At 34.9% G+C, this 18,879-nt stretch overlaps 1 protein-coding gene across 6 annotated transcripts; it reads left to right on the top strand.

Moving 5' to 3' along the window:
• The first annotated feature begins 1,598 nt into the window (after positions 1-1,598).
• LOC143446368 (nitric oxide synthase 1-like) lies at positions 1,599-17,059 on the top strand. 6 transcript variants are annotated; one of them, XM_076945967.1, is made up of 29 exons: positions 1,599-1,731; positions 3,471-3,578; positions 7,320-7,446; positions 8,068-8,161; positions 8,843-8,991; positions 9,091-9,253; positions 9,383-9,474; positions 9,589-9,730; positions 10,128-10,267; positions 10,370-10,541; positions 10,632-10,733; positions 10,985-11,179; positions 11,451-11,536; positions 11,660-11,804; positions 11,935-12,039; positions 12,197-12,237; positions 12,469-12,603; positions 12,703-12,877; positions 12,957-13,095; positions 13,208-13,286; positions 13,550-13,659; positions 13,913-13,996; positions 14,336-14,505; positions 14,663-14,873; positions 15,059-15,146; positions 15,218-15,339; positions 15,562-15,710; positions 15,807-15,998; positions 16,187-17,059. In XM_076945967.1, exons 3-29 carry the CDS (start codon positions 7,385-7,387, stop codon positions 16,292-16,294), a joined length of 3,450 nt encoding a protein of 1,149 aa, XP_076802082.1. In that variant the 5' UTR covers positions 1,599-1,731; positions 3,471-3,578; positions 7,320-7,384; the 3' UTR covers positions 16,295-17,059. The 6 variants fall into 6 exon arrangements, with proteins under 6 accessions (XP_076802082.1, XP_076802085.1, XP_076802084.1 ...); XM_076945970.1 differs by having other exon boundaries at positions 7,344-7,446; XM_076945969.1 differs by lacking the exons at positions 1,599-1,731; positions 3,471-3,578 and adding an exon at positions 3,619-3,858.
• Positions 17,060-18,879: the final 1,820 nt, after the last annotated feature.

An 18,879-nucleotide genomic window follows, 5' to 3' on the forward strand; every position in this document is an offset into this window, starting at 1 on the left:
GATGGAGTCAGACTTTGTAGGTCGCTTTCTTTGCTCAAACAGCTCCATGTGCACGAAGTCTCCCAATAAAAGTGTGGATTCTTTGAGTGCTAGCCTCCGCAGGGCAGCCTCTACCTCATCCACGAACTCGAGATATTGCCACGTTGAATGTGGAACATATTCCTGTGTACAAAACAAGCTTTGTCCCTCAAATTTTAGCTTCAACATACACACTCGATCTCATAAAAGAATTCATTCATCACACAATCTGCCAGCCGGGGCTTGTGAGTATCCCCACACTCGACTGGGCAAAAACTATTGGATTGTAGAAGAGTTTCCACCCATCAGCTAGTAAAACAGTTCCAGAGCCACGACGCTTTATTGAAGAAATCTCTACAATATACGAGCGATTTCGTTTGCCTTTTTCAACGAGTCCCTGCTTCTTTCATGTCAGAGAAAGGATATTCCAATTTCCAACTATTAGCCTTTGACAGATTCGTGAGTGAATGCGCGTAAGATCTCCAAGAGTACAAGTACTCTGCTCTGTCCCTGGTTGCCTCCCCAAATACGTACTGAACGCATTGGTGGGCTTCCGTTTTCGGGCGGCTTATGCGGGGGAGAATGTCGCTTACTTTTCGAACGATACCCTCTGTCTAAATCTCGAACGCGTTCATTGTTAACCCGCGCGATGAACGATGCGGTATGACTGACTTTCTTGTGCTTAACTATGTTTTGTTTTTGGATCACTTTATTCTAACCTCTTACTTTCGACATGACCTAGTATGGGTATCCCTTTGCAAACAATGCTTGCTGAAAACAATGAAAACAAAGTTTCCTCCAGTACAGTGCTTCCTCGATTAAATTTTCCGTCCCTCGATTAACCTGCATTCGATTAACCGGTCGCTCTATTATGCTACAGCATTTCAAAATTAGATGGCGTTTAACTAGCCGTTGGACGAATCGTTTCTGAGAAATTTACTTCACGGTAAATCCAATCATCACGTTGACGTACGACGCAATAATATAGTTTACTACATCATTATGAAAACAATCAGGGGCTGCTTTCCTGCAGTGGAGTCAGCTGTCGAATTGCACCTAAACTGTAGACGATCGGCAGGCCTATACGCGAATGAACGAACAAACGCGAATCGTCCCGTAAACAATCTAAAACTGATTCATTTTTCAGTAGATCTACTGTTTCAACTTATGTATTGCAACAGTCAAGCGGGCAATTTCATGCTAAAAGTTTAACTTATATCTGTTTTTGTACTGTAGGCCTACCATAAATGTGTTGTGTTTTCGTTTCGTTTTGACTTAAATGTAACAATTCAATTATCCAGCTTTTTTGCTTATCCGGTCACGTTTCTGAAAACAACTGTCCTACTAGACCGGATAATCGAGTAAGCACGGTTATATTTCGAAAGTTCATCGAGGCACTCAAACTCCTCTGCCACGACAAGGCAATAGTTCATAGAGAAGTCTGCATTATTTCATCAGAAAATTGTAAAGATCCTTTGAGCGGCCTTTTAGACAGGGCGCTCAACAAATGTTGCTTATTGACATGGTTACACAATTCGCTGAGGTTCTGTCAAAACTGATAATTCTTTATTTTGCGCTACAGATTCACCGATTTATGGCTGTTAATAATTAATTAATAATGTTAATAACTGCTATAACTTATGCTATAAAAGTCGTGGATCGAGAGGGACAAGTCCAAAAACAAGTTGGCCTTTAATCAAAGAGTTGTTGTCAGTAAGTATGTTCCAGGTCGATTGAAACCCAGGACGACTAAACCAAGGCATCTCAAAACCAACACCGTGGGTTATCCTTGGTTTAAATTGTCCCGGGTTTAATCATACGTTGGATGCTTTGTCTTGGGTTGAACTGACCGACCACCAGCAAATGTACTGGAGGAAGGATATGTACTAATACGTAATGGTTTAACATCTATTACCACAAATAAGTGCTAAAAAAACTAATTCATCGCTTAATCATGATGTAGATGGCGACCATTATTACGACACAATATAAAACGATGGGTAAGGCTCAGGAACTGTATTTGGATCAAGAATGAATGGAATGTTTCGCGTGGTTGACAAGTACAGTAATAATACGTATGTATTATAGTTTATATAACTGTATAATATATCATATGGTGGTATATCATATATATCATATATATCATATGGGTTAAATTTAACACCTGTTAAAACTGCGCCGTGATAAAAATTATTTAAAAATATTTGCCGAATTGATTAAATCCTGATGAATGGTTGTAACGCCCGAAAGTGTACCCTGGTCGATAATACCAGGCGCTACACAAGAAATGGGTTTGTTTATGATTCTAAGATCGAAAACTCGTGCAGTCGCAAGAGATCCAAGAAACACACTGCCTGTTGAATGTAGAGCCTATAGCTAACTTTAGATGACAAATCGACAAGCAAGGTTCACTCTCCAGAATCCCTTAGCTGTCTTAGCAGGTCGTGTCAGCGACAGTGTATGGTGGTGGTACGTCTTTCATTACAAATTGCACGGTTTTCTATAAATTAAAATAACACGTATGAAAACGCAGTAAAGTTACACCAATGGGTATAACAAGAAGAGCTGATATCATATGCAACAAATACACAAATAAAATTCGCGTTCTCTGATCGAACGTTTTTCGGACCAGGTGTGGTTGAATTATGACAATCTTGTTCTTCGGAGTAACTATATAGACAAATGTGAAAACGAATACGTGCAAAATGAATATTGACCATTAAGAAGTTAACAATTACTAAAAAAAGTTAAAAACCATCACAAAATAGATGCACAAAACTCACCGAAATGCAATCCGATAACAGCATACAAATCCAATAAAAGTGTAACGTAATTCTTAATCTAATATTATCACATAATAGCTTAAAATTTTTTACTGGGCTTCTACAATATGAAATGCACATATAAATAATAAACTATTCTGACTGCAATGTCGTTGTTGGTTAACCTATAAACTTAAGAAAGTCTAACAAAAAACCGCTTTGCTATGACCTCGGGCTTATGAGCGCTCAAAAGAGGATTTTCAAAAAACAACAGTACTACGTTAACCACCAGCCAAGCGATAAAAAGACGTGATAACACACTAGTAGCTTAACCTAGTAAAATATATTGACAATTTACACTGTAAAAATGATAAATGAACGCAAAACTATAAACAAGTGCGACGTGTACTATACAGGTGGCTTATACTGCAAAAGTTTTACTGCGCAGAATAATGCAAAAGAACTGTATACAACTTCAATGCATACGAAAGAGCGAAAACATATCTGAATGATGTAAGGTCCGGGCAGAATTTAAATACTGTAAAATATTTTGCAACAAATGTCGTCCGCAGTATATATCTTTAGCATATGCTTGAAAAAGATGGAGTGATCTACATGGTTATAGACAACCACATGTTTACTACTACTTACAGTTGTAACCATGGTTTTGTTAGCTCAATTGCACTTCAGGTGGATCACATGAGAATGATGTTCTCCAAATCGGTGACGTCATTCTTGCTGTCAACCACTCAAGCGCAATAGACATTTCTTACAAAGAAGCCTTGAAGCTCATAAAGGGTAGGGCTGAATTTTGTTTGAATTAAGTTAAATATTTCTAGCTTTGATTGGAAATTTGTTGTACTGTGAAATTTATGGCACGAAACAGCTCGTCGTATGGTATAATAGTGGCTTATATATGTATATAGAAGTGTCACTTCCAGCCACAAGTAGCTAGCATGATTTGCGCATTTTTAATTGCACTTTGCGCTTTGAAACAGAAGGGACGTGTTTAGGCGTATAAGTGTTTTTAAGAAATATCTTCAACAGAAACTTCATTATTTTATATGGGGTATTTGATGTAAGTAGTTTTTTTTGGATAGTACCAGTTCAATTTAGCAAAGTTATTGATTAGCGAAAAAATAATTGAGTTACAAATTTACATTTTTTTGCTAACATATGGCGGAAATTTAAATATATGCAAAAAGCATATGGCGCAAAAATTGGTAATTGACAAGGTATAGCTTTTGAATGTGACCTCTAGTACACTCCAGTCTTTAATTGTTGTAGAAACAGCAGCTATGCCATGATGAATCATTAACACTGCAATATACAGTTACTATTAACTTACTGTGAGATTTGATTCTTGTTTACGTTTTGTTTTGCAGTAAGCTTAATTTTCTTTGCACTCAAATTTTTTGCAAGATCTAAATGGGCTTAAAACAATCGGTCTTTAGGTTGTCGGATAAACATAAAAACTTAGAGCTCTGTGGTAGTTTAACAGTTAAATTTTTTTTGATGTCGTTTTATTGTCATTATTACTATTATTTATCTATCTTAGTTTACTGCAAGTGAGTAATTGTAATAAAAATATTTATGCTGGATGCTTACCAATCCTTGCTGGAATGTTAATCATTATTTTTTTAGACTTAGCCCCTGTCATCCTTAGTAAATGTGTAACTATTAAATCCATGGCACGAAATATTCTCTCCAAAATTTTATTATTTGCTAAAACAAGATAAGATTTCACTTTTACTTTCTACATTTAAATGCTTAGTAGTAGGCCAATATTATTTTTTTTGCTTAACGTCAAACTTTGTTTTACTTATTACAGTATAAGACTAGCCTTTCTACAAATTGAAACTTAAATCTTGTTGAACAAAATTCCTCTTAAATGTTATGAATCTTTTTTCCCTTATTGTCCGTTGACATTTGTTGCATAAACTGACAATTTGGTCAGATTTTTTTTACATTTTTAGAGGTGAAAGTTGGTTGTAAGACTGTTCTGCTTGTGCAGGGACCAGACGGTTACACTACACAACTTCAAACTACGTTTGCTGTTAATAGCTAATCAAAACCTGTTAGACACAGTATACCTATAAAGTGTATAAAGTACACCTATAAAGTCAGTCTATAACCATTCTTCAAACAGTTTGGAAAAAGGTCGGTGGGGTTTGCTTTCAGTTTATGCTTAAGACACTTTAAATTTCTTAATTACCGCCGTCTTTCAGTCATTAAAAGTATTAAATAACCTATGTTTTATTGAAGATTCGTATATAGTTATCTGTTATCTTAAGTGTCGTTAGCAGAAGAAAGGATAGACTACAAACCAATAAACAAACTTAAGAAAAATTTAATGCCGGAATAAGGTGATTGGCTGGTATATCACACTTCTGTCTGCATTACCTGCTTAATCTCCTTGTTCGTACTTCTTGTGTATATTTAAATAGCTTTAACGATATTTTGACGAACTTTAATAAGAATGTTAACTTTGCGGGTAATAATTTTTGTAAAACAGACCGCCGAGTTTTAACGTTAAAGGATTGACTGTTTGTTTTTAAAAATGATTTGTAACTCATTCAACCCTACAGCGGTTTTACTCAATGAGGGATCATATTTTTTACGGTTTTTACGTCACGCATGTTTCGAGCCTCTTCAACCAGCTTGAAAAACATGTATTTCACGCTTGTTCTGCCAACTAGCGATTTAATTGTTTCAAAGTCAACCAGCTGAAACGAAACTGCAGTGCTTGAGTTTCTCAGTTCTCTCCAAAAGTTTTATTTATCAAACCCTACATTCTGAAAAAGTTATCAAGTTACTATATAGGCATTTAAAATAGCAACTTGAATACTTTTTAAGTTTCGAAACCTAACGTGCTTTGGTGGCTAGTTTGAAGTTTGACAAGAGCATAACTTTTGCAGAAAAAGCATTTTTCTTTCATTTCAACAACCTGAACTTAACGTTTGTGGTATTAATTTGTAATGTAACGAAAAAAGCTACACCAGCGTTATATAAGCCAGACTGGACTAAATGCTTACCAAAACCACTAAACCAAGACAGAATATGTGCTTTTACACATTGCGAGATCAGTATTTAGAAAATTGCCTATTAAAGAGGGTTGAGTCAATACAAAGCGTATATTCAATAAGTTACTGGTTGGAATTGTAACGGAATTTTGTCGCTCCGTTCTGCCAGGCTCTTGCTGTATTACGGCTAGTCGCTACAGTCAGATAAAACACTCTAAAGGTTGCTATCAACGACTTTATTTTAAGATGGTACTCGTCTAATAGAAAGTTTAAATCTCTTTTGGCACGCCGCAGAATTTGTGCTTGCAACTCGGTTGGGGAAGACTTGCTTTATTTTCAAGTATTTCATGTCTGGTATATATATATATATATATATATATATATATATTACAGTACGTAATTGAGCTCAGTGTAAAGTATGCCAGGAACTCCTTCCTAAACAACTGCTTTCGGGAAAATGTTTACTTTAGTATTTCCAAGAGAAGAAGTAAGAGAAGATATTATTTTTTAATTGTTGAAACAATTGTTTAAGTAAACTTAAGTGTACAATCTACATAATTTAGAATAACGTAAACATATACGCTTAAGTGCACGTTTTGTGGCATAATAATGCTGGCTTTCTTCGTAATCTATGCATAATATAATGCTTTGATATACGAGATCTGAACATTAATCAGTGTTATAAACACACAAACATGTTTGAAACAACCCTTCTGGCAAGACATACGGCAACTCTACAAGAGATAACATCAAAGATTGCAGCTGGTGACAATTTTCAGTATTGGGAGTATAGAAGTTTAGCAAATATGATTGATGTGCGAAAGACGATTGATTGGCGACGCTTTACGTAACATAGATTAATGATTCACAACTAACTGGCAAACATAGCAGTTGTTGAGGTGCCAATTCCAACTAATACTCGATTGCAATCAAGACCCAGGAATAGTTGACAAGAATTTTAGTCCCGTTGAAGAAAACGCTAAGTGGAGTTAATACAAACCATGCTGCAATTATAATGCAAACTTAGTATTTTAACAGAAAAGTTAAAATCGGATTCCGTTATTGTTGAGGTTTGTGTTATAGTTAAGGGTGCAATAACAGAGAAACGCTTTTTCACCCATACGCCATGCTCTGCGAGAAGTAGACCAACGGAAGTAAATTGTTTTACGCAGCTGCGATCAATGAGCTTTAAAAAAACTTTTTTCAAGCATACCTTTTCATAAGACATATTTTACCATATCATAGCAGTTGCAGAATAAGTATATTTCAAAATAAACCAGTTACTTAGATCGTTTCCTACGTATATGCTATATGGTTTCGCCTGTAAGTGATGCGTTGTAACCAGATGTATATATAATCTTTGTTGTTATTTACAGCGTATACTGTACTTGTTTCCGTAACAGAAAACGGGAAACTTAACGCACGTTTTCTTTTGTTATAATCTCGAGAACGTTTTACAAACAACATTTTTTTAAATACAAAGAAAAAAATCTTTGAAAAAATTTTGTCTGTATAGATAAATTTGTTCATTTGCTACAAGCGAGCAATTTTCTAGCAAGATCGCTCATTAAAGTTGATATCATGGATGGGAGCCAAAAACCACGAAATAATGAAATTTTGCCTGGTGAAAGAGCGGAACTTCGGTAAGCGGATTTTATTGCGATATTTCTTGTATGTTTAGTACATATAGTGTACAGGTAACATATTGTAAGCTGAGATGCTTACATTTAAAAGGATTCCTATAATCTTTTTAAGCAAACAATAGTGACACATGATAAGATGTAACAGTATTAAAAGTAGCAAAATCAATAGCAAACTCGCTTTTAACATGAAAGCAAATCTCAAAGGTTCTGTAAAGTACAAACGACTGTAAACAGATTACGCTATAGCATGATTTACTATAAGCTGCGTTGGATAGCTGTGTAATAAGTTAAGTCGCATTGTTGTTTGTACTATAGTACAACTGCGTAAAATAATATATAGTAACATAGCGAGAATATTGGAACGTGGTGAAGCAAACTTTTCGTTTCTTTCTCGAAACATTTTATTATTTACGTAAGTATATTGACATCTTTTTAACTGCACGTTGTTTCAATTATTGTTATTTGCTTTATATGATGAAAAAGTTTCATTTAAAGTTGTACGCAATGTTTCAAATACGAGTAATAGTAATTTTCGTTGAATGTTTTGCTTGGATCAGTGGGGTGTGTTACAAAGTACAGCATTTTTGAGCATTCAAAAAAGAAATGGTTTTATTTTCACAGAAATCCCTCATCAAGCAAACAACGTTTTGAAACGTTGAAAAACTGGGAAACCGACAAGGTTCAACGAGACACCCTTCACCTCAAAGCATGCCCGGTATGCAGCCAATTTAGTTCATATTTTATTACAATTACCAACTTGTCAGAACAGAATCGCTTAAATTCACAACTATTTTAATACATTAACTCGTTTGAATGTAGCGTTTGAAATGTTTTCGTTTCAGTACCTTGCAATATATTGTGTAGTTAAAATACTGACTTTGTTGAGCTCTATTTGTCGTCCTATTTTTTCGTATACACCGGCGTGAAGCTAATTCCCGATTCCTTGGTTACTTATTCAGTTACTTATTCACAGTTCAAAGGGGTCATCCGTGAAATCACATGCTGCCTGTTGTAAAATTCATGATTTAAAATAAATTCATAAAAAATCAAGTAAATTGATACAAATTTATATCGCCTTCTTTAAATTAATGTCAATTGGAAAAAAACGTCGTCAACTAATTTGACGGCATGCTGTACAAAATACATAAAAACAGAGGTTTATGTTTTTGGTTCCACATTGTAAAACTGTGGAGCTTTAATGAGCAGGTATATAGTCTTCAAATAAAAGGTTTTGAATCCTTGCCACTCATAACCTCTGAGGTAGTTTAGTCAACCGATTGTCTTTTTCCAAATACAAATTTGCAAAATGATTCTTTCAATGTTGTTTGGAGGTCGGCCAGGTTGGCGTTTGATATATTTGATGGGATCCAGTTTGTGATAACTTTTTATACATCAGGTTAATGTTTGTGATCGGGCAAAATGCAATGGAAGCGTCATGAACCCAAGTCAGATGATTAGTGATCCACGAAACGAAAGTCGTTCCCCTGAAGATATTGTACAACTTGCAACCGACTTTATTGATCAATATTATGAATCTGCCAAAAGGTTTGTAACTTGTTTTTTTTCGATATTTAACTAACTTTTTTAACAAAATTATGCAAAGCTTTGATGACGTTTGAAATTCTTCAAAACTAACTGTTTCAGATTTAAGTCTGAAGCTCATCTCAATCGTTTACATGAGGTCAAGCAATCAATAAAAGGTCAAGGAACTTTCACCTTGACTGAGCATGAACTTATTTTTGGGGCTAAAACTGCATGGCGCAATGCACCGCGCTGTATCGGTCGCATCCAGTGGAATAAACTACAGGTCAAAAGAATTCAGAATATTACAGTCATTCTTGTTAGTCGCTGCAAGTTATTATATATCTTGTAACTTTCCAAATGTTTTATCCATTGTGCTTCATTTTTTCAGTTTTATTGCAAACTGTTTTCTTAGGTTTTCGACTGCCGTCATATAACTTCTACGGCAGAAATGTTTGAAGCAATTTGCACCCATTTGAAATATGCTACAAACAAAGGAAATATAAGGTGCTTTAAACCGAAATGATCTATGATCTTTCGCTCTTTAACATATCAATATACTGCAAATATTACATGATATATATAATTACACATGGTTAGCAACATGATTTATCAACGTAGGTCCTGTATAACATTTTTTCCACCCCGCAATGAAGCAAACGGCGAATTTCGTGTATGGAATCCACAACTAATTCGTTATGCCGGCTATCGACAACTCGACGGTAGCGTGATTGGGGATCCGGTCAATGTAGAATTCACTCAGGTTTCTATATGGCTCGTAGATAACTTATTTCAGCAAGAGTTTGTATTTGTAATGGAAACGTTTGAAGTCGGTCCCTTTAGAATGCTTAACCTGTTATAGTTTGAATGCTTTTGCAACAAAGGTATGTGTTTTGTGTTTATAACTTTTATAATCACCATTGGCATTCAAAAAGTCTATTACTATACAAAACAGTTTTTATTTAAGCTTTGAATACAAAGTGGTACTAAGTACGTTTGTACTAAACTTGTACTAAACTACTTTTAAGTTTGTACTAAACACAAAATATCTTTGAATTTAGTCTAAGCTTATAAGTTTTAAGCAAATTGATCAGCACTCTACATGCATATGTTTATGCCGCAACAGTTATAAAATTTGCCAAGCACATGCTCATATTTAGATCTGTGAACGTTTGGGATGGGTTGGCAAAGGAGGAAGATTTGATGTTCTTCCTCTGTTACTACAAGCAAACAGCAAAGATCCCGATATGTATGAAGTCCCCACTAACCTTGTCCTGGAAGTTGATATCAAACATCCCAAGTGAGTTGAATAAAATGAATTATTTTATATCGCGTTTGATTGCCGACGATGTAAAAACATAATGAACTTCAGCAAATGACATTGTCTTTCCACATATTATAGATTTGATTGGCTCGAAAAAATGGGTCTAAAGTGGTATGCTGTTCCAGCTGTCAGCAACATGCTTATTGACATCGGTGGAATCCAGTTTCCAGCTTGTCCTTTCAACGGGTGGTTTATGGGAACAGAAATCGGTCGGGATTTATGCGATACCACAAGATACAACATTCTTGAGGTATACTCGCAAATAAACTGTAAGCTTGTGGCTATCTAGTGAATTTATAAGAATAATAAAATGAAAGCTTGTTTTTATTGATACTTAAAGCCATTGGCAAAGCAAATGGGACTACACACCAAGAATAACTCTTCGCTTTGGAAAGATAAAGCAGTGTTGGAACTGAATATTTCTATCTTACACAGCTTTCAGGTGAGGCAATAAGATTTTAATAAAAGGCAATGAAATTTTTGTGTTACTGCTATCGTCATTTCCGGACACTCAGGCCAGGAATAATTCAACAGTGAAATGCTTAGACAAACTTCACAAACTTAGTTATCAAATATCAACTGCTCTTGAAATATTTAATTGGCTCGTAACCTAAATATTGACGAAGTAGAAGATGTCATATTGTTACTAATAAAGTCTTAAAATCACCAATGTTTACCTTACAAATATTACAGTCAAACAACGTGACTATCATGGACCATCACGCCGCTACGGAGTCTTTTATGAAACATTTCTCAAACGAGCTCCGGCTTCGAGGAGGTTGCCCTGGGGATTGGGTCTGGCTGGTTCCGCCAGTATCAGGCAGCACTACACCAATATTTCATCAAGAAATATTCAATTACATATTGAATCCCACCTGCTACTATCAGGTTAGCAACCACGTTCGACAAGAAATTTATAACTGCGGATTCAAACACTCGTATTAACCTTTAACCAAAACGTTGGTCATTGTCATGTTCAGTGAAGGTGGCTGCACATTAGATGTGATTGTGTTGTCGCACACCCATGTCGCATCCGCAGTGTATGGGGACGTTAACTTTTTGTGTCGTCTTATTTGGCAAATTGCTGAAACTTAACAACTAAATTTATAAATGACGTGTCAATAACAATAATTAATGTAAATCCTGTTTTCTGTAATAGCCCGATGCCTGGAAACTTCACACCTTGAAGAATCGCGACCAGAAAGTTGGGAAAACAAAGAAAATCCACTTCAAAGAACTGGCCAGGTAAGTATATCCATGGCGACAATTTGCTTTTAACATCTGTTTTTAATGATTAACCCGAGATGCTTGTAATGTCATGAGACTTTGATCTTGGGTTTCCAAGATTTTACTGTGAATACGCTGTAGGTTTGTTTTGCTTGCATCGACTATGATGACAAAGGCCATGGCAAAGAGGGTAAAAGCGACAATCTTTTACGCTACAGAAACTGGGAAATCTTTGACTTACGCAAAAATCCTGCGAGAAATTTTTAATCATGCTTTTGATGCAAAGGTTTTATTTATATATTTTCAAAGTTTGTTGGAATCCTAAAACGTCTGGAAAAATATTTCTTTACTCACATAATTTGAAACTAGAAACGTTTATTATTTTGTGTGACTAATTACTTCAATCCTCTTTTCAGATTGTTGCAATGGATGAATATGATATCTGGTTATTGGAGTACGAATCTCTTGTCTTGGTTGTCACTAGCACTTTTGGAAATGGTGATCCTCCTGAAAACGGAGAGGTATACGATTTCAAGTATCTCTTTGGATACGTTTGTTTTCCATCTGGTTAAATAAGTCACGCTTTCTATAGCATAACAGTTGCTACATAACTTTAGCACATTGTCACTGTGAAAACTCTGCTGACATTTATTACCAATAAAACTTTTTATGGTTTAGACATTCGCTCAGGCCCTTCAGGACATGGGAAATGGGGACAAGTAAGTGTTATTGCCTGTCCTATATTAGACGTGTGTCAAACTTTGTTTAACTTTAGAGTAATAAAATACAGGTATGAGCTCGTATTCCGCACCTATATATAAGAGTTATTTTAATATTTCAACGATTTTATATCCAGACAAATACATAAAAACGCCTTTCTTTTCATCAACGTTTCTTGTAGACATATTCCCTGTGACGTTTATATTTACACTTCTTATTTTTAACCGTAGTGAAAGCAGTAGTAAAAAATTTGATTCCGTCAACACCGTTGCCCCGCTGCAGAAAAGAGTTTCCTTTCATGCCAAGAATACTACTGCCAATCAAGACAACACTTCTGAGGAGCAAGGCATTTTGGCAAACGTAAAGTAAGCATTTTTTATACTGTGTATTCCCTGGTAGTTACAAGCAACAAATTCACACAATGCATTGGTCTATAATAAGCACACAATATGTTTCGTCTGTAGGTTTTCAGTATTTGGCCTGGGTTCACGAGCATACCCAAATTTTTGTGCATTTGGCCATGCAATCGATACAATGCTGGGTGACATGAAGGCAGAGAGATTGCTTGAAATCGGAGAAGGGGATGAGCTCAGTGGACAAGAAGACAGCTTTAGGCATTGGGCACAGAATGTATTTTCGGTAACATTGTGCAATGTGGAAAAAGCTAGTCACAAACTATACTTGCTATGTTTTATTATTCTTGTTCAACTGCATATAGGCTGCTTGCGACAGCTTTTGCCTCAAGGAGGATGTCAATATTGAAATAGCAAACGCTTCATTGTCGAATACTACGTACCATCCGTCCAACTACCGATTCAAATCTGTCGACATCGCAGCAGAAGAAAACATTACGGGAGGTGAAATCTAATTCAGAAAAAAAATTTTACATTTACACGGCAGATAAATAAACACTTTACCAATTTCGTGTTTGACTTTTAGTAACATTCTAATCTTATGAAACATTTTCAGATCTTGGAAAGATGCATAAAAAACATCTGTCATCATGCAGACTTATCGAAAGGATAAATCTGCAGTCGGCGGAATCAAAGTAGGCTCATGTTCTGCAGTCATAATGCTTTCGATTTAATTTGTCAATCTTTAGCTTTAAAAATACTCCCTTGTACTGTATTAATGTAATTAATTAAATAATTAACATTAATTTAATACGATATTAATTGGCGTTGTAAATGGATAGAAGTTAATCTTGTCAAAATACAAAGTTACCACTCAGCAGCAATATAATTATTATTTTATAATTTATCAATTTCACTTGGAATTAAAAGATTATTATATTTTCCATTTAAACATCAGACGTTCTACAATATTGGTGAAACTTGACACAAACGATTCTCCTCTGCTGGATTTTGAACCAGGAGATCATCTCGGAATTTATCCGTGCAATCAACCAGAACTAGTCGATGGTAGGTCTAAATTGTAAAAGTAACTTTAGGCAGTATTTTTTAACTTATTTGTTATATAAAATAAGCAAAATAGCTTAGACGCATAGAGTTTTGAATGGAGACGAAGGTTTTCTTGATATCATTTATTCAAAATTAGGCTATAAATATGCATAAATATTTTTTAAAAGTGCTCCGATCATCATTCGTTCGATCATTCCAAATTGTTCAGAAATAAATATTATATGTAACAACTATATATGTAATGTTATTGTAGGATTAATTTCGAAACTTGAAGACGCTCCTGCCAAAGACGACGTCATTCAAATGGAGACCCTCAAACGGAAAAACACTCACTTGGGTTTGTAGACTTAAGAATTCATGATTGTATCTACATATACATTCATGATACCTTCATGATACATAATGTTCACTTCCCACACAAAGAGTTGAAGTAGTTTTCGGTGTGATATATAATGAAATGTAAGAGATTTCTGTTACATTTGTTTTGTGTTGAGATATATGTTTGAAAACTTTAAATCAGGACTGCATTTGAAACAATATTTAACTTAAATGTGCAGCTTACAATTAGAGTTCAAATTACATACAAATATAAAACAATTTATTAAGTAACATTCAAACGACCTATATAAATTTTAAATTTTTTTGATACTTCAAGGTATTGTTGTTGCGTATGCAGGAATAATAGAAAACTGGGAGGCAGATGTTAGGCTTCCTCCTTGCTCATTACGAACAGCTTTGACAAGATTCTTGGATATTACAACTCCTCCAACTCCGCAGATTTTAAGTCTACTTGCTGAATGTGCCCAAGATGAAAATGAAAAAACAAAGCTAAAGGTTCTTAGTGAGGTATGTCGGCTTTGTTTAATTTTATCTCAAGCGTCTGTTTTGTTTAAATAAAGAACATTTTGTTATGTTGTGAAAAATAACTCAAAGCTGGGTTTATTTTTTAATTTACGAATTGGTAATACTATAAGTAAGATTTTTGATTCTGTTTTTGTCTCAGGGCTCGTTTGCTTATGAGGACTGGAAGTTTCAGAGTTTTCCCAATTTCTTGGAAATTTTAGAAGAATTTCCTTCCATTAAACTCTCATCATCATTACTTCTGAGTCAGTTACCTTTTCTTCAATGTCGTTACTATTCAATTAGTAGTTCACCTAATTACCATCCCGGTCAGATCCATTGTACTGTCAGTGTTGTTAGCTACACAACAAAGGGTAGGATTGTCTTTGTATATTAGCCTACTTGTTTTTCAGTTTTAAAGTACTGTATTAGTAAATAAATACCTCTGATACCTTAATACCATATTTCCATTGTTTTAAAGAATGTATATACTTCCGATTTTTTGTTTTTATCCCTTGCTTCTTTCACAAATATTTTTCGGGGAAACAAATGACTTCAGGTGGCAGTGGACCAGTGCATCATGGTGTATGCTCTTCCTATCTCAATCGAATTCCTGCCGGCGAAAAAATTTCATGCTTTATCCGACAGTAAGCTTCTTTTCAGAATGTATAACTAAAACGGACATAGAAAAGTCATATTTCATCTTTTCCTCTTTTAGCGCTAGCGGTTTCCGACTTCCGAAAGACCCTTCTACGCCTTGCTTGTTAATTGGACCCGGAACTGGCATTGCACCATTCAGAAGCTTCTGGCAACAGAGAATATATGAAACGTCTTCAGAAGGTAACGTGTAACTTTATACTTTATTTTATTAAAAATAATCTAAATCAATTTCTGATATTCAAATACGAAGCTCATTTATTTGTTGCGCTCAGAGTTAACTCTACTTCACGTTTTTGGAAAGATTTTTCTGTGTGTAAATTGTCCAGCCTATGTCGCCTAGCGCTCACCAGAAACATGTTGTTCTGATAATCTTAATAAAAATCGATCGCATAATGTATGCAGCAAAAGTCAATGGCACTATGGCTTTATTATTTGGTTGCCGACATCCTCTTCATGACCATTTATATAAGAAAGAGGTAGAAGAAGCAAAGAAGCTTGGAGTAATTTCTCATTCATACACAGCCTTTTCCAGATCACCTCATACTCCCAAGGTAAGACAAAATTTTATATAGCATTTACAGCAACGTCATACATAACTTATTTAAAAAAAAAAGTTTTTTCTTGTCAATTGAAATTCTATATTGCAGACATACGTGCAACACATTCTTGAAAACGAAATCTCTGACTTTGTTTTTGATTCTATTCACAATCGAAACGGGCACTTTTATGTATGTGGTGACGTCACCATGGCTGCTGACGTGAACAGAGCATTTAAATCAGTTTTAGTTAAGAATGGAATGATGAAGGAGGACAGCGACAACTACATAAGAAAAATGAAGGTATACCGTTGATGGTAAAAACGTTTACTCTTAAGATGTGTTTATTTGATTTTTGCATCTGCTCAAATAATAATGATGCAGAGTACGAATATTTTCACAAGAATTTCAAACCCGTTTGAGTAAAAAAACGTTACACGTAAAGAATCAATTTATGACGAGTATTGTTATGTATTTATGGCTTTCTTTAGAGCGACAATCGGTATCATGAAGACATTTTCGGTGTAACCTTGAGGACTTCGGAAGTAACAGACAGTGTTCGGAAACATGTGAGAAAGAATTCCATCAAGCCACTCTAGTTGTTCTGCACTTTTTCACGTTAGATTTTGAGTAAAATGATAATTCACTAGTGGGGAGTTACGTTGTACTTGCTTATTGTTCTTATGAAGGTGTGTGATAATTTTTTCTTAAAAAGGTGACGTTTCAAAGTTATTTGCAACCTTCTTTAACATTTAATGTTGATAGATACTTATTGATACCTTGTTTATGTACAGGCCTATATTTTTGGGGTTATAATAGTATAGTCTTGGTTGATATTTATGCATTATGCTTGTGCACTATAGTGACGTTAGCTGCATAATATTTGCTGTGCAAATAGTATGGGTCTATTTCAGTTTAATTTCAATATTCTCAACTGGATAAAAATCTTCATTGCCGTGTTATTGCGATTATTTTGTTTTATATGTGTGTTATTTGATTGAATCACTAAGCAAATATAGTTTGAGAACTTATAGATTAAGAATAATATTCTTAAATTATGCTGTAAAGTGGAAAGCGTTCCTTTATTGGTTGCTTGAAAGTAAAGTAGTTATAGCTTAGAGAAAATTTGAAAAATTTCATATATGTATTTCTGTAATAAGATTGAGTATAGTCATGTACACTATATCGTTGTATAACATTGTAATAACTAAAGATAATAACATTACAATAACTTGAAATTATTTTCTGGGTGAACTTAATCTTCTTTACTCCTTTGCTGTATTCGTGTGTTACTTATGTTAAGAAATTAATGCTGTAAGTAATTGTTGAGTTGATTTTTCAAATAAAACAAAATCAAATGCAATGTAAAAGAAAACTGTTCAAATTTCTCAGCGGATTTAGAATGTTTATTTTGGACCGAGCTTTTGGGGTCGGGTTCGGTTCCAGTTTGAACTTAATTCTCAAAAACAATCGGAAAAGATTCAGGCCCAAATTCATACTCACACTCAGTCACATACAGTATTCGGTACATTGTAATTTTACTTTCTTTACACGAATGTGCATGCGCGCAAAGTACTAAAAACCTCTTGCAGAGGAAAAAGCGTAACTTAGAAGACGGTGATAGTCACTCCTTTTAAAGAGCCAGATCAGTGTTATGACACAAACTGCATTAAACTACTGATTGACACAAAGGTTAAGAGAAAGAGAGAGAGAGAGCTTATGGCACTTGTGTTGTTTTTTCTCACTTTCGGGCCTAATTCGGGCTTCAAATAAATCTTCAGATTCAGCCTGGGTTTCGACTTGTGTTTTCGGACTCAGGCCCTGTTTGGGTTAAAAGTAAAAGTTAAAATTGTAAGGCCCGATTACAACTCTGTAACCAAATGCCAAATGCCATTACTGACGACCAGTTCTAAAAAGCTGTGATAGTGACTTTTAAAACATTTATTTACAAAAAAAAGTTAGCATGTTATTATTACAGGTTATATTAAAATTGCATGTAAATTACTTACGGGTAATAGCCACGAAACAGATTTTGATATAACTACAAACAATTCCACTAGAAATTAAATTATGTCAGAATATAAAACCTTGCATGTCACTTTTTGCTTCTAAATATTGAAAGAAGAAAAAACTGCGATAAAGCAAGAAAATACTTTCTGTGTTACCATTATTGATTCCTCATCATACTCCCACTGAAATATGTATGGTGCGGTTTTGAGCTTATTGTTCCCCATGATTTTAGTTCATTGGTAGCGGATTACACCTCATTGCACCTACAGTAATTGCGCAACTGTGTGTTGACATCCAAGACATTCCACTTTTGAGATTCTGTCGGAATGAGTTTATTGTGCAAGACTCGTTTTTCATTACTGTTTTTAATAACGAACGTCTCTATGCATCTAACAGCGTTGAAAGATAAAATACGTAATTAATGAAACAATGGGCTGTCAATGTAATACGTATAGGCTAGATCTCAAATTCCTTGTCTGTCGGTTATGTATGGAACGTAACCAAGTGTTGTTATGATACCACAGTTGGAAAGTTATACACAAATATGAAATAATGTACAGCATATACACCGGGACGTGTATACAGTATACACAGCTATTGTGCTAGACAAATGTCATGTCTATAGCAATAACAGAAGACACTTTGGGTGTTCGATGTTCTGCGAAACGTAACACATGTGACAAGGGTCATTTGTAGAACTTTCGTACCCTCAATTCTCCTACAACGGACTTTGAACTTGACGAAGAAGCTAATGAATCACCAGTGCATTCTGAATTCAACAAAGGGCCAGGATGGAACAGAAACTATCTTACTGGGGTGAAAGTTTGCTACAGATTTATAGCGATTTTTTAAAAAAGTAAATTTTTGTATTTACTTTCATAAAACAATGAATCTCTTGTTCAAATCGCTCTTTGTTAAGACTTGTGCATTATAGGACACGTCATATGAAACGTAAGCGGGCGATGAAAGCTATATCGTCGGCGGATAGATGGCACCATGACACACACAAAAGGATTTGTTACAATGCCCAAAACTATGAAGAAATTACTGAACTGAACTAAACTGAACTGAAATTGTCAACTGACTTTGTTCTTCATATGAGTTGTGTATAGTACAACTTTCAAATAAATGAGTTTTGCATTCCCCCCTTACTTCTATATAAATCTTGGAACAT

Source organism: Clavelina lepadiformis, chromosome 2 (genome assembly GCF_947623445.1).
Source record: "Clavelina lepadiformis chromosome 2, kaClaLepa1.1, whole genome shotgun sequence".
NCBI classification, from domain to species: domain Eukaryota; kingdom Metazoa; phylum Chordata; class Ascidiacea; order Aplousobranchia; family Clavelinidae; genus Clavelina; species Clavelina lepadiformis.

What these genes read in the sequence shown, in the direction of transcription:
- LOC143446368 (XM_076945967.1), top strand. Translation starts at nt 7,385, where the DNA reads ATGGATGGGAGCCAAAAACCACGAAATAATGAAATTTTGCCTGGTGAA. An exon ending in GATCACCTCATACTCCCAAG is followed by an intron (nt 15,711 to 15,806) that starts GTAAGACAAAAT and finishes TCTATATTGCAG; the next exon opens with ACATACGTGCAACACATTCT. An exon ending in ACTACATAAGAAAAATGAAG is followed by an intron (nt 15,999 to 16,186) that starts GTATACCGTTGA and finishes GGCTTTCTTTAG; the next exon opens with AGCGACAATCGGTATCATGA.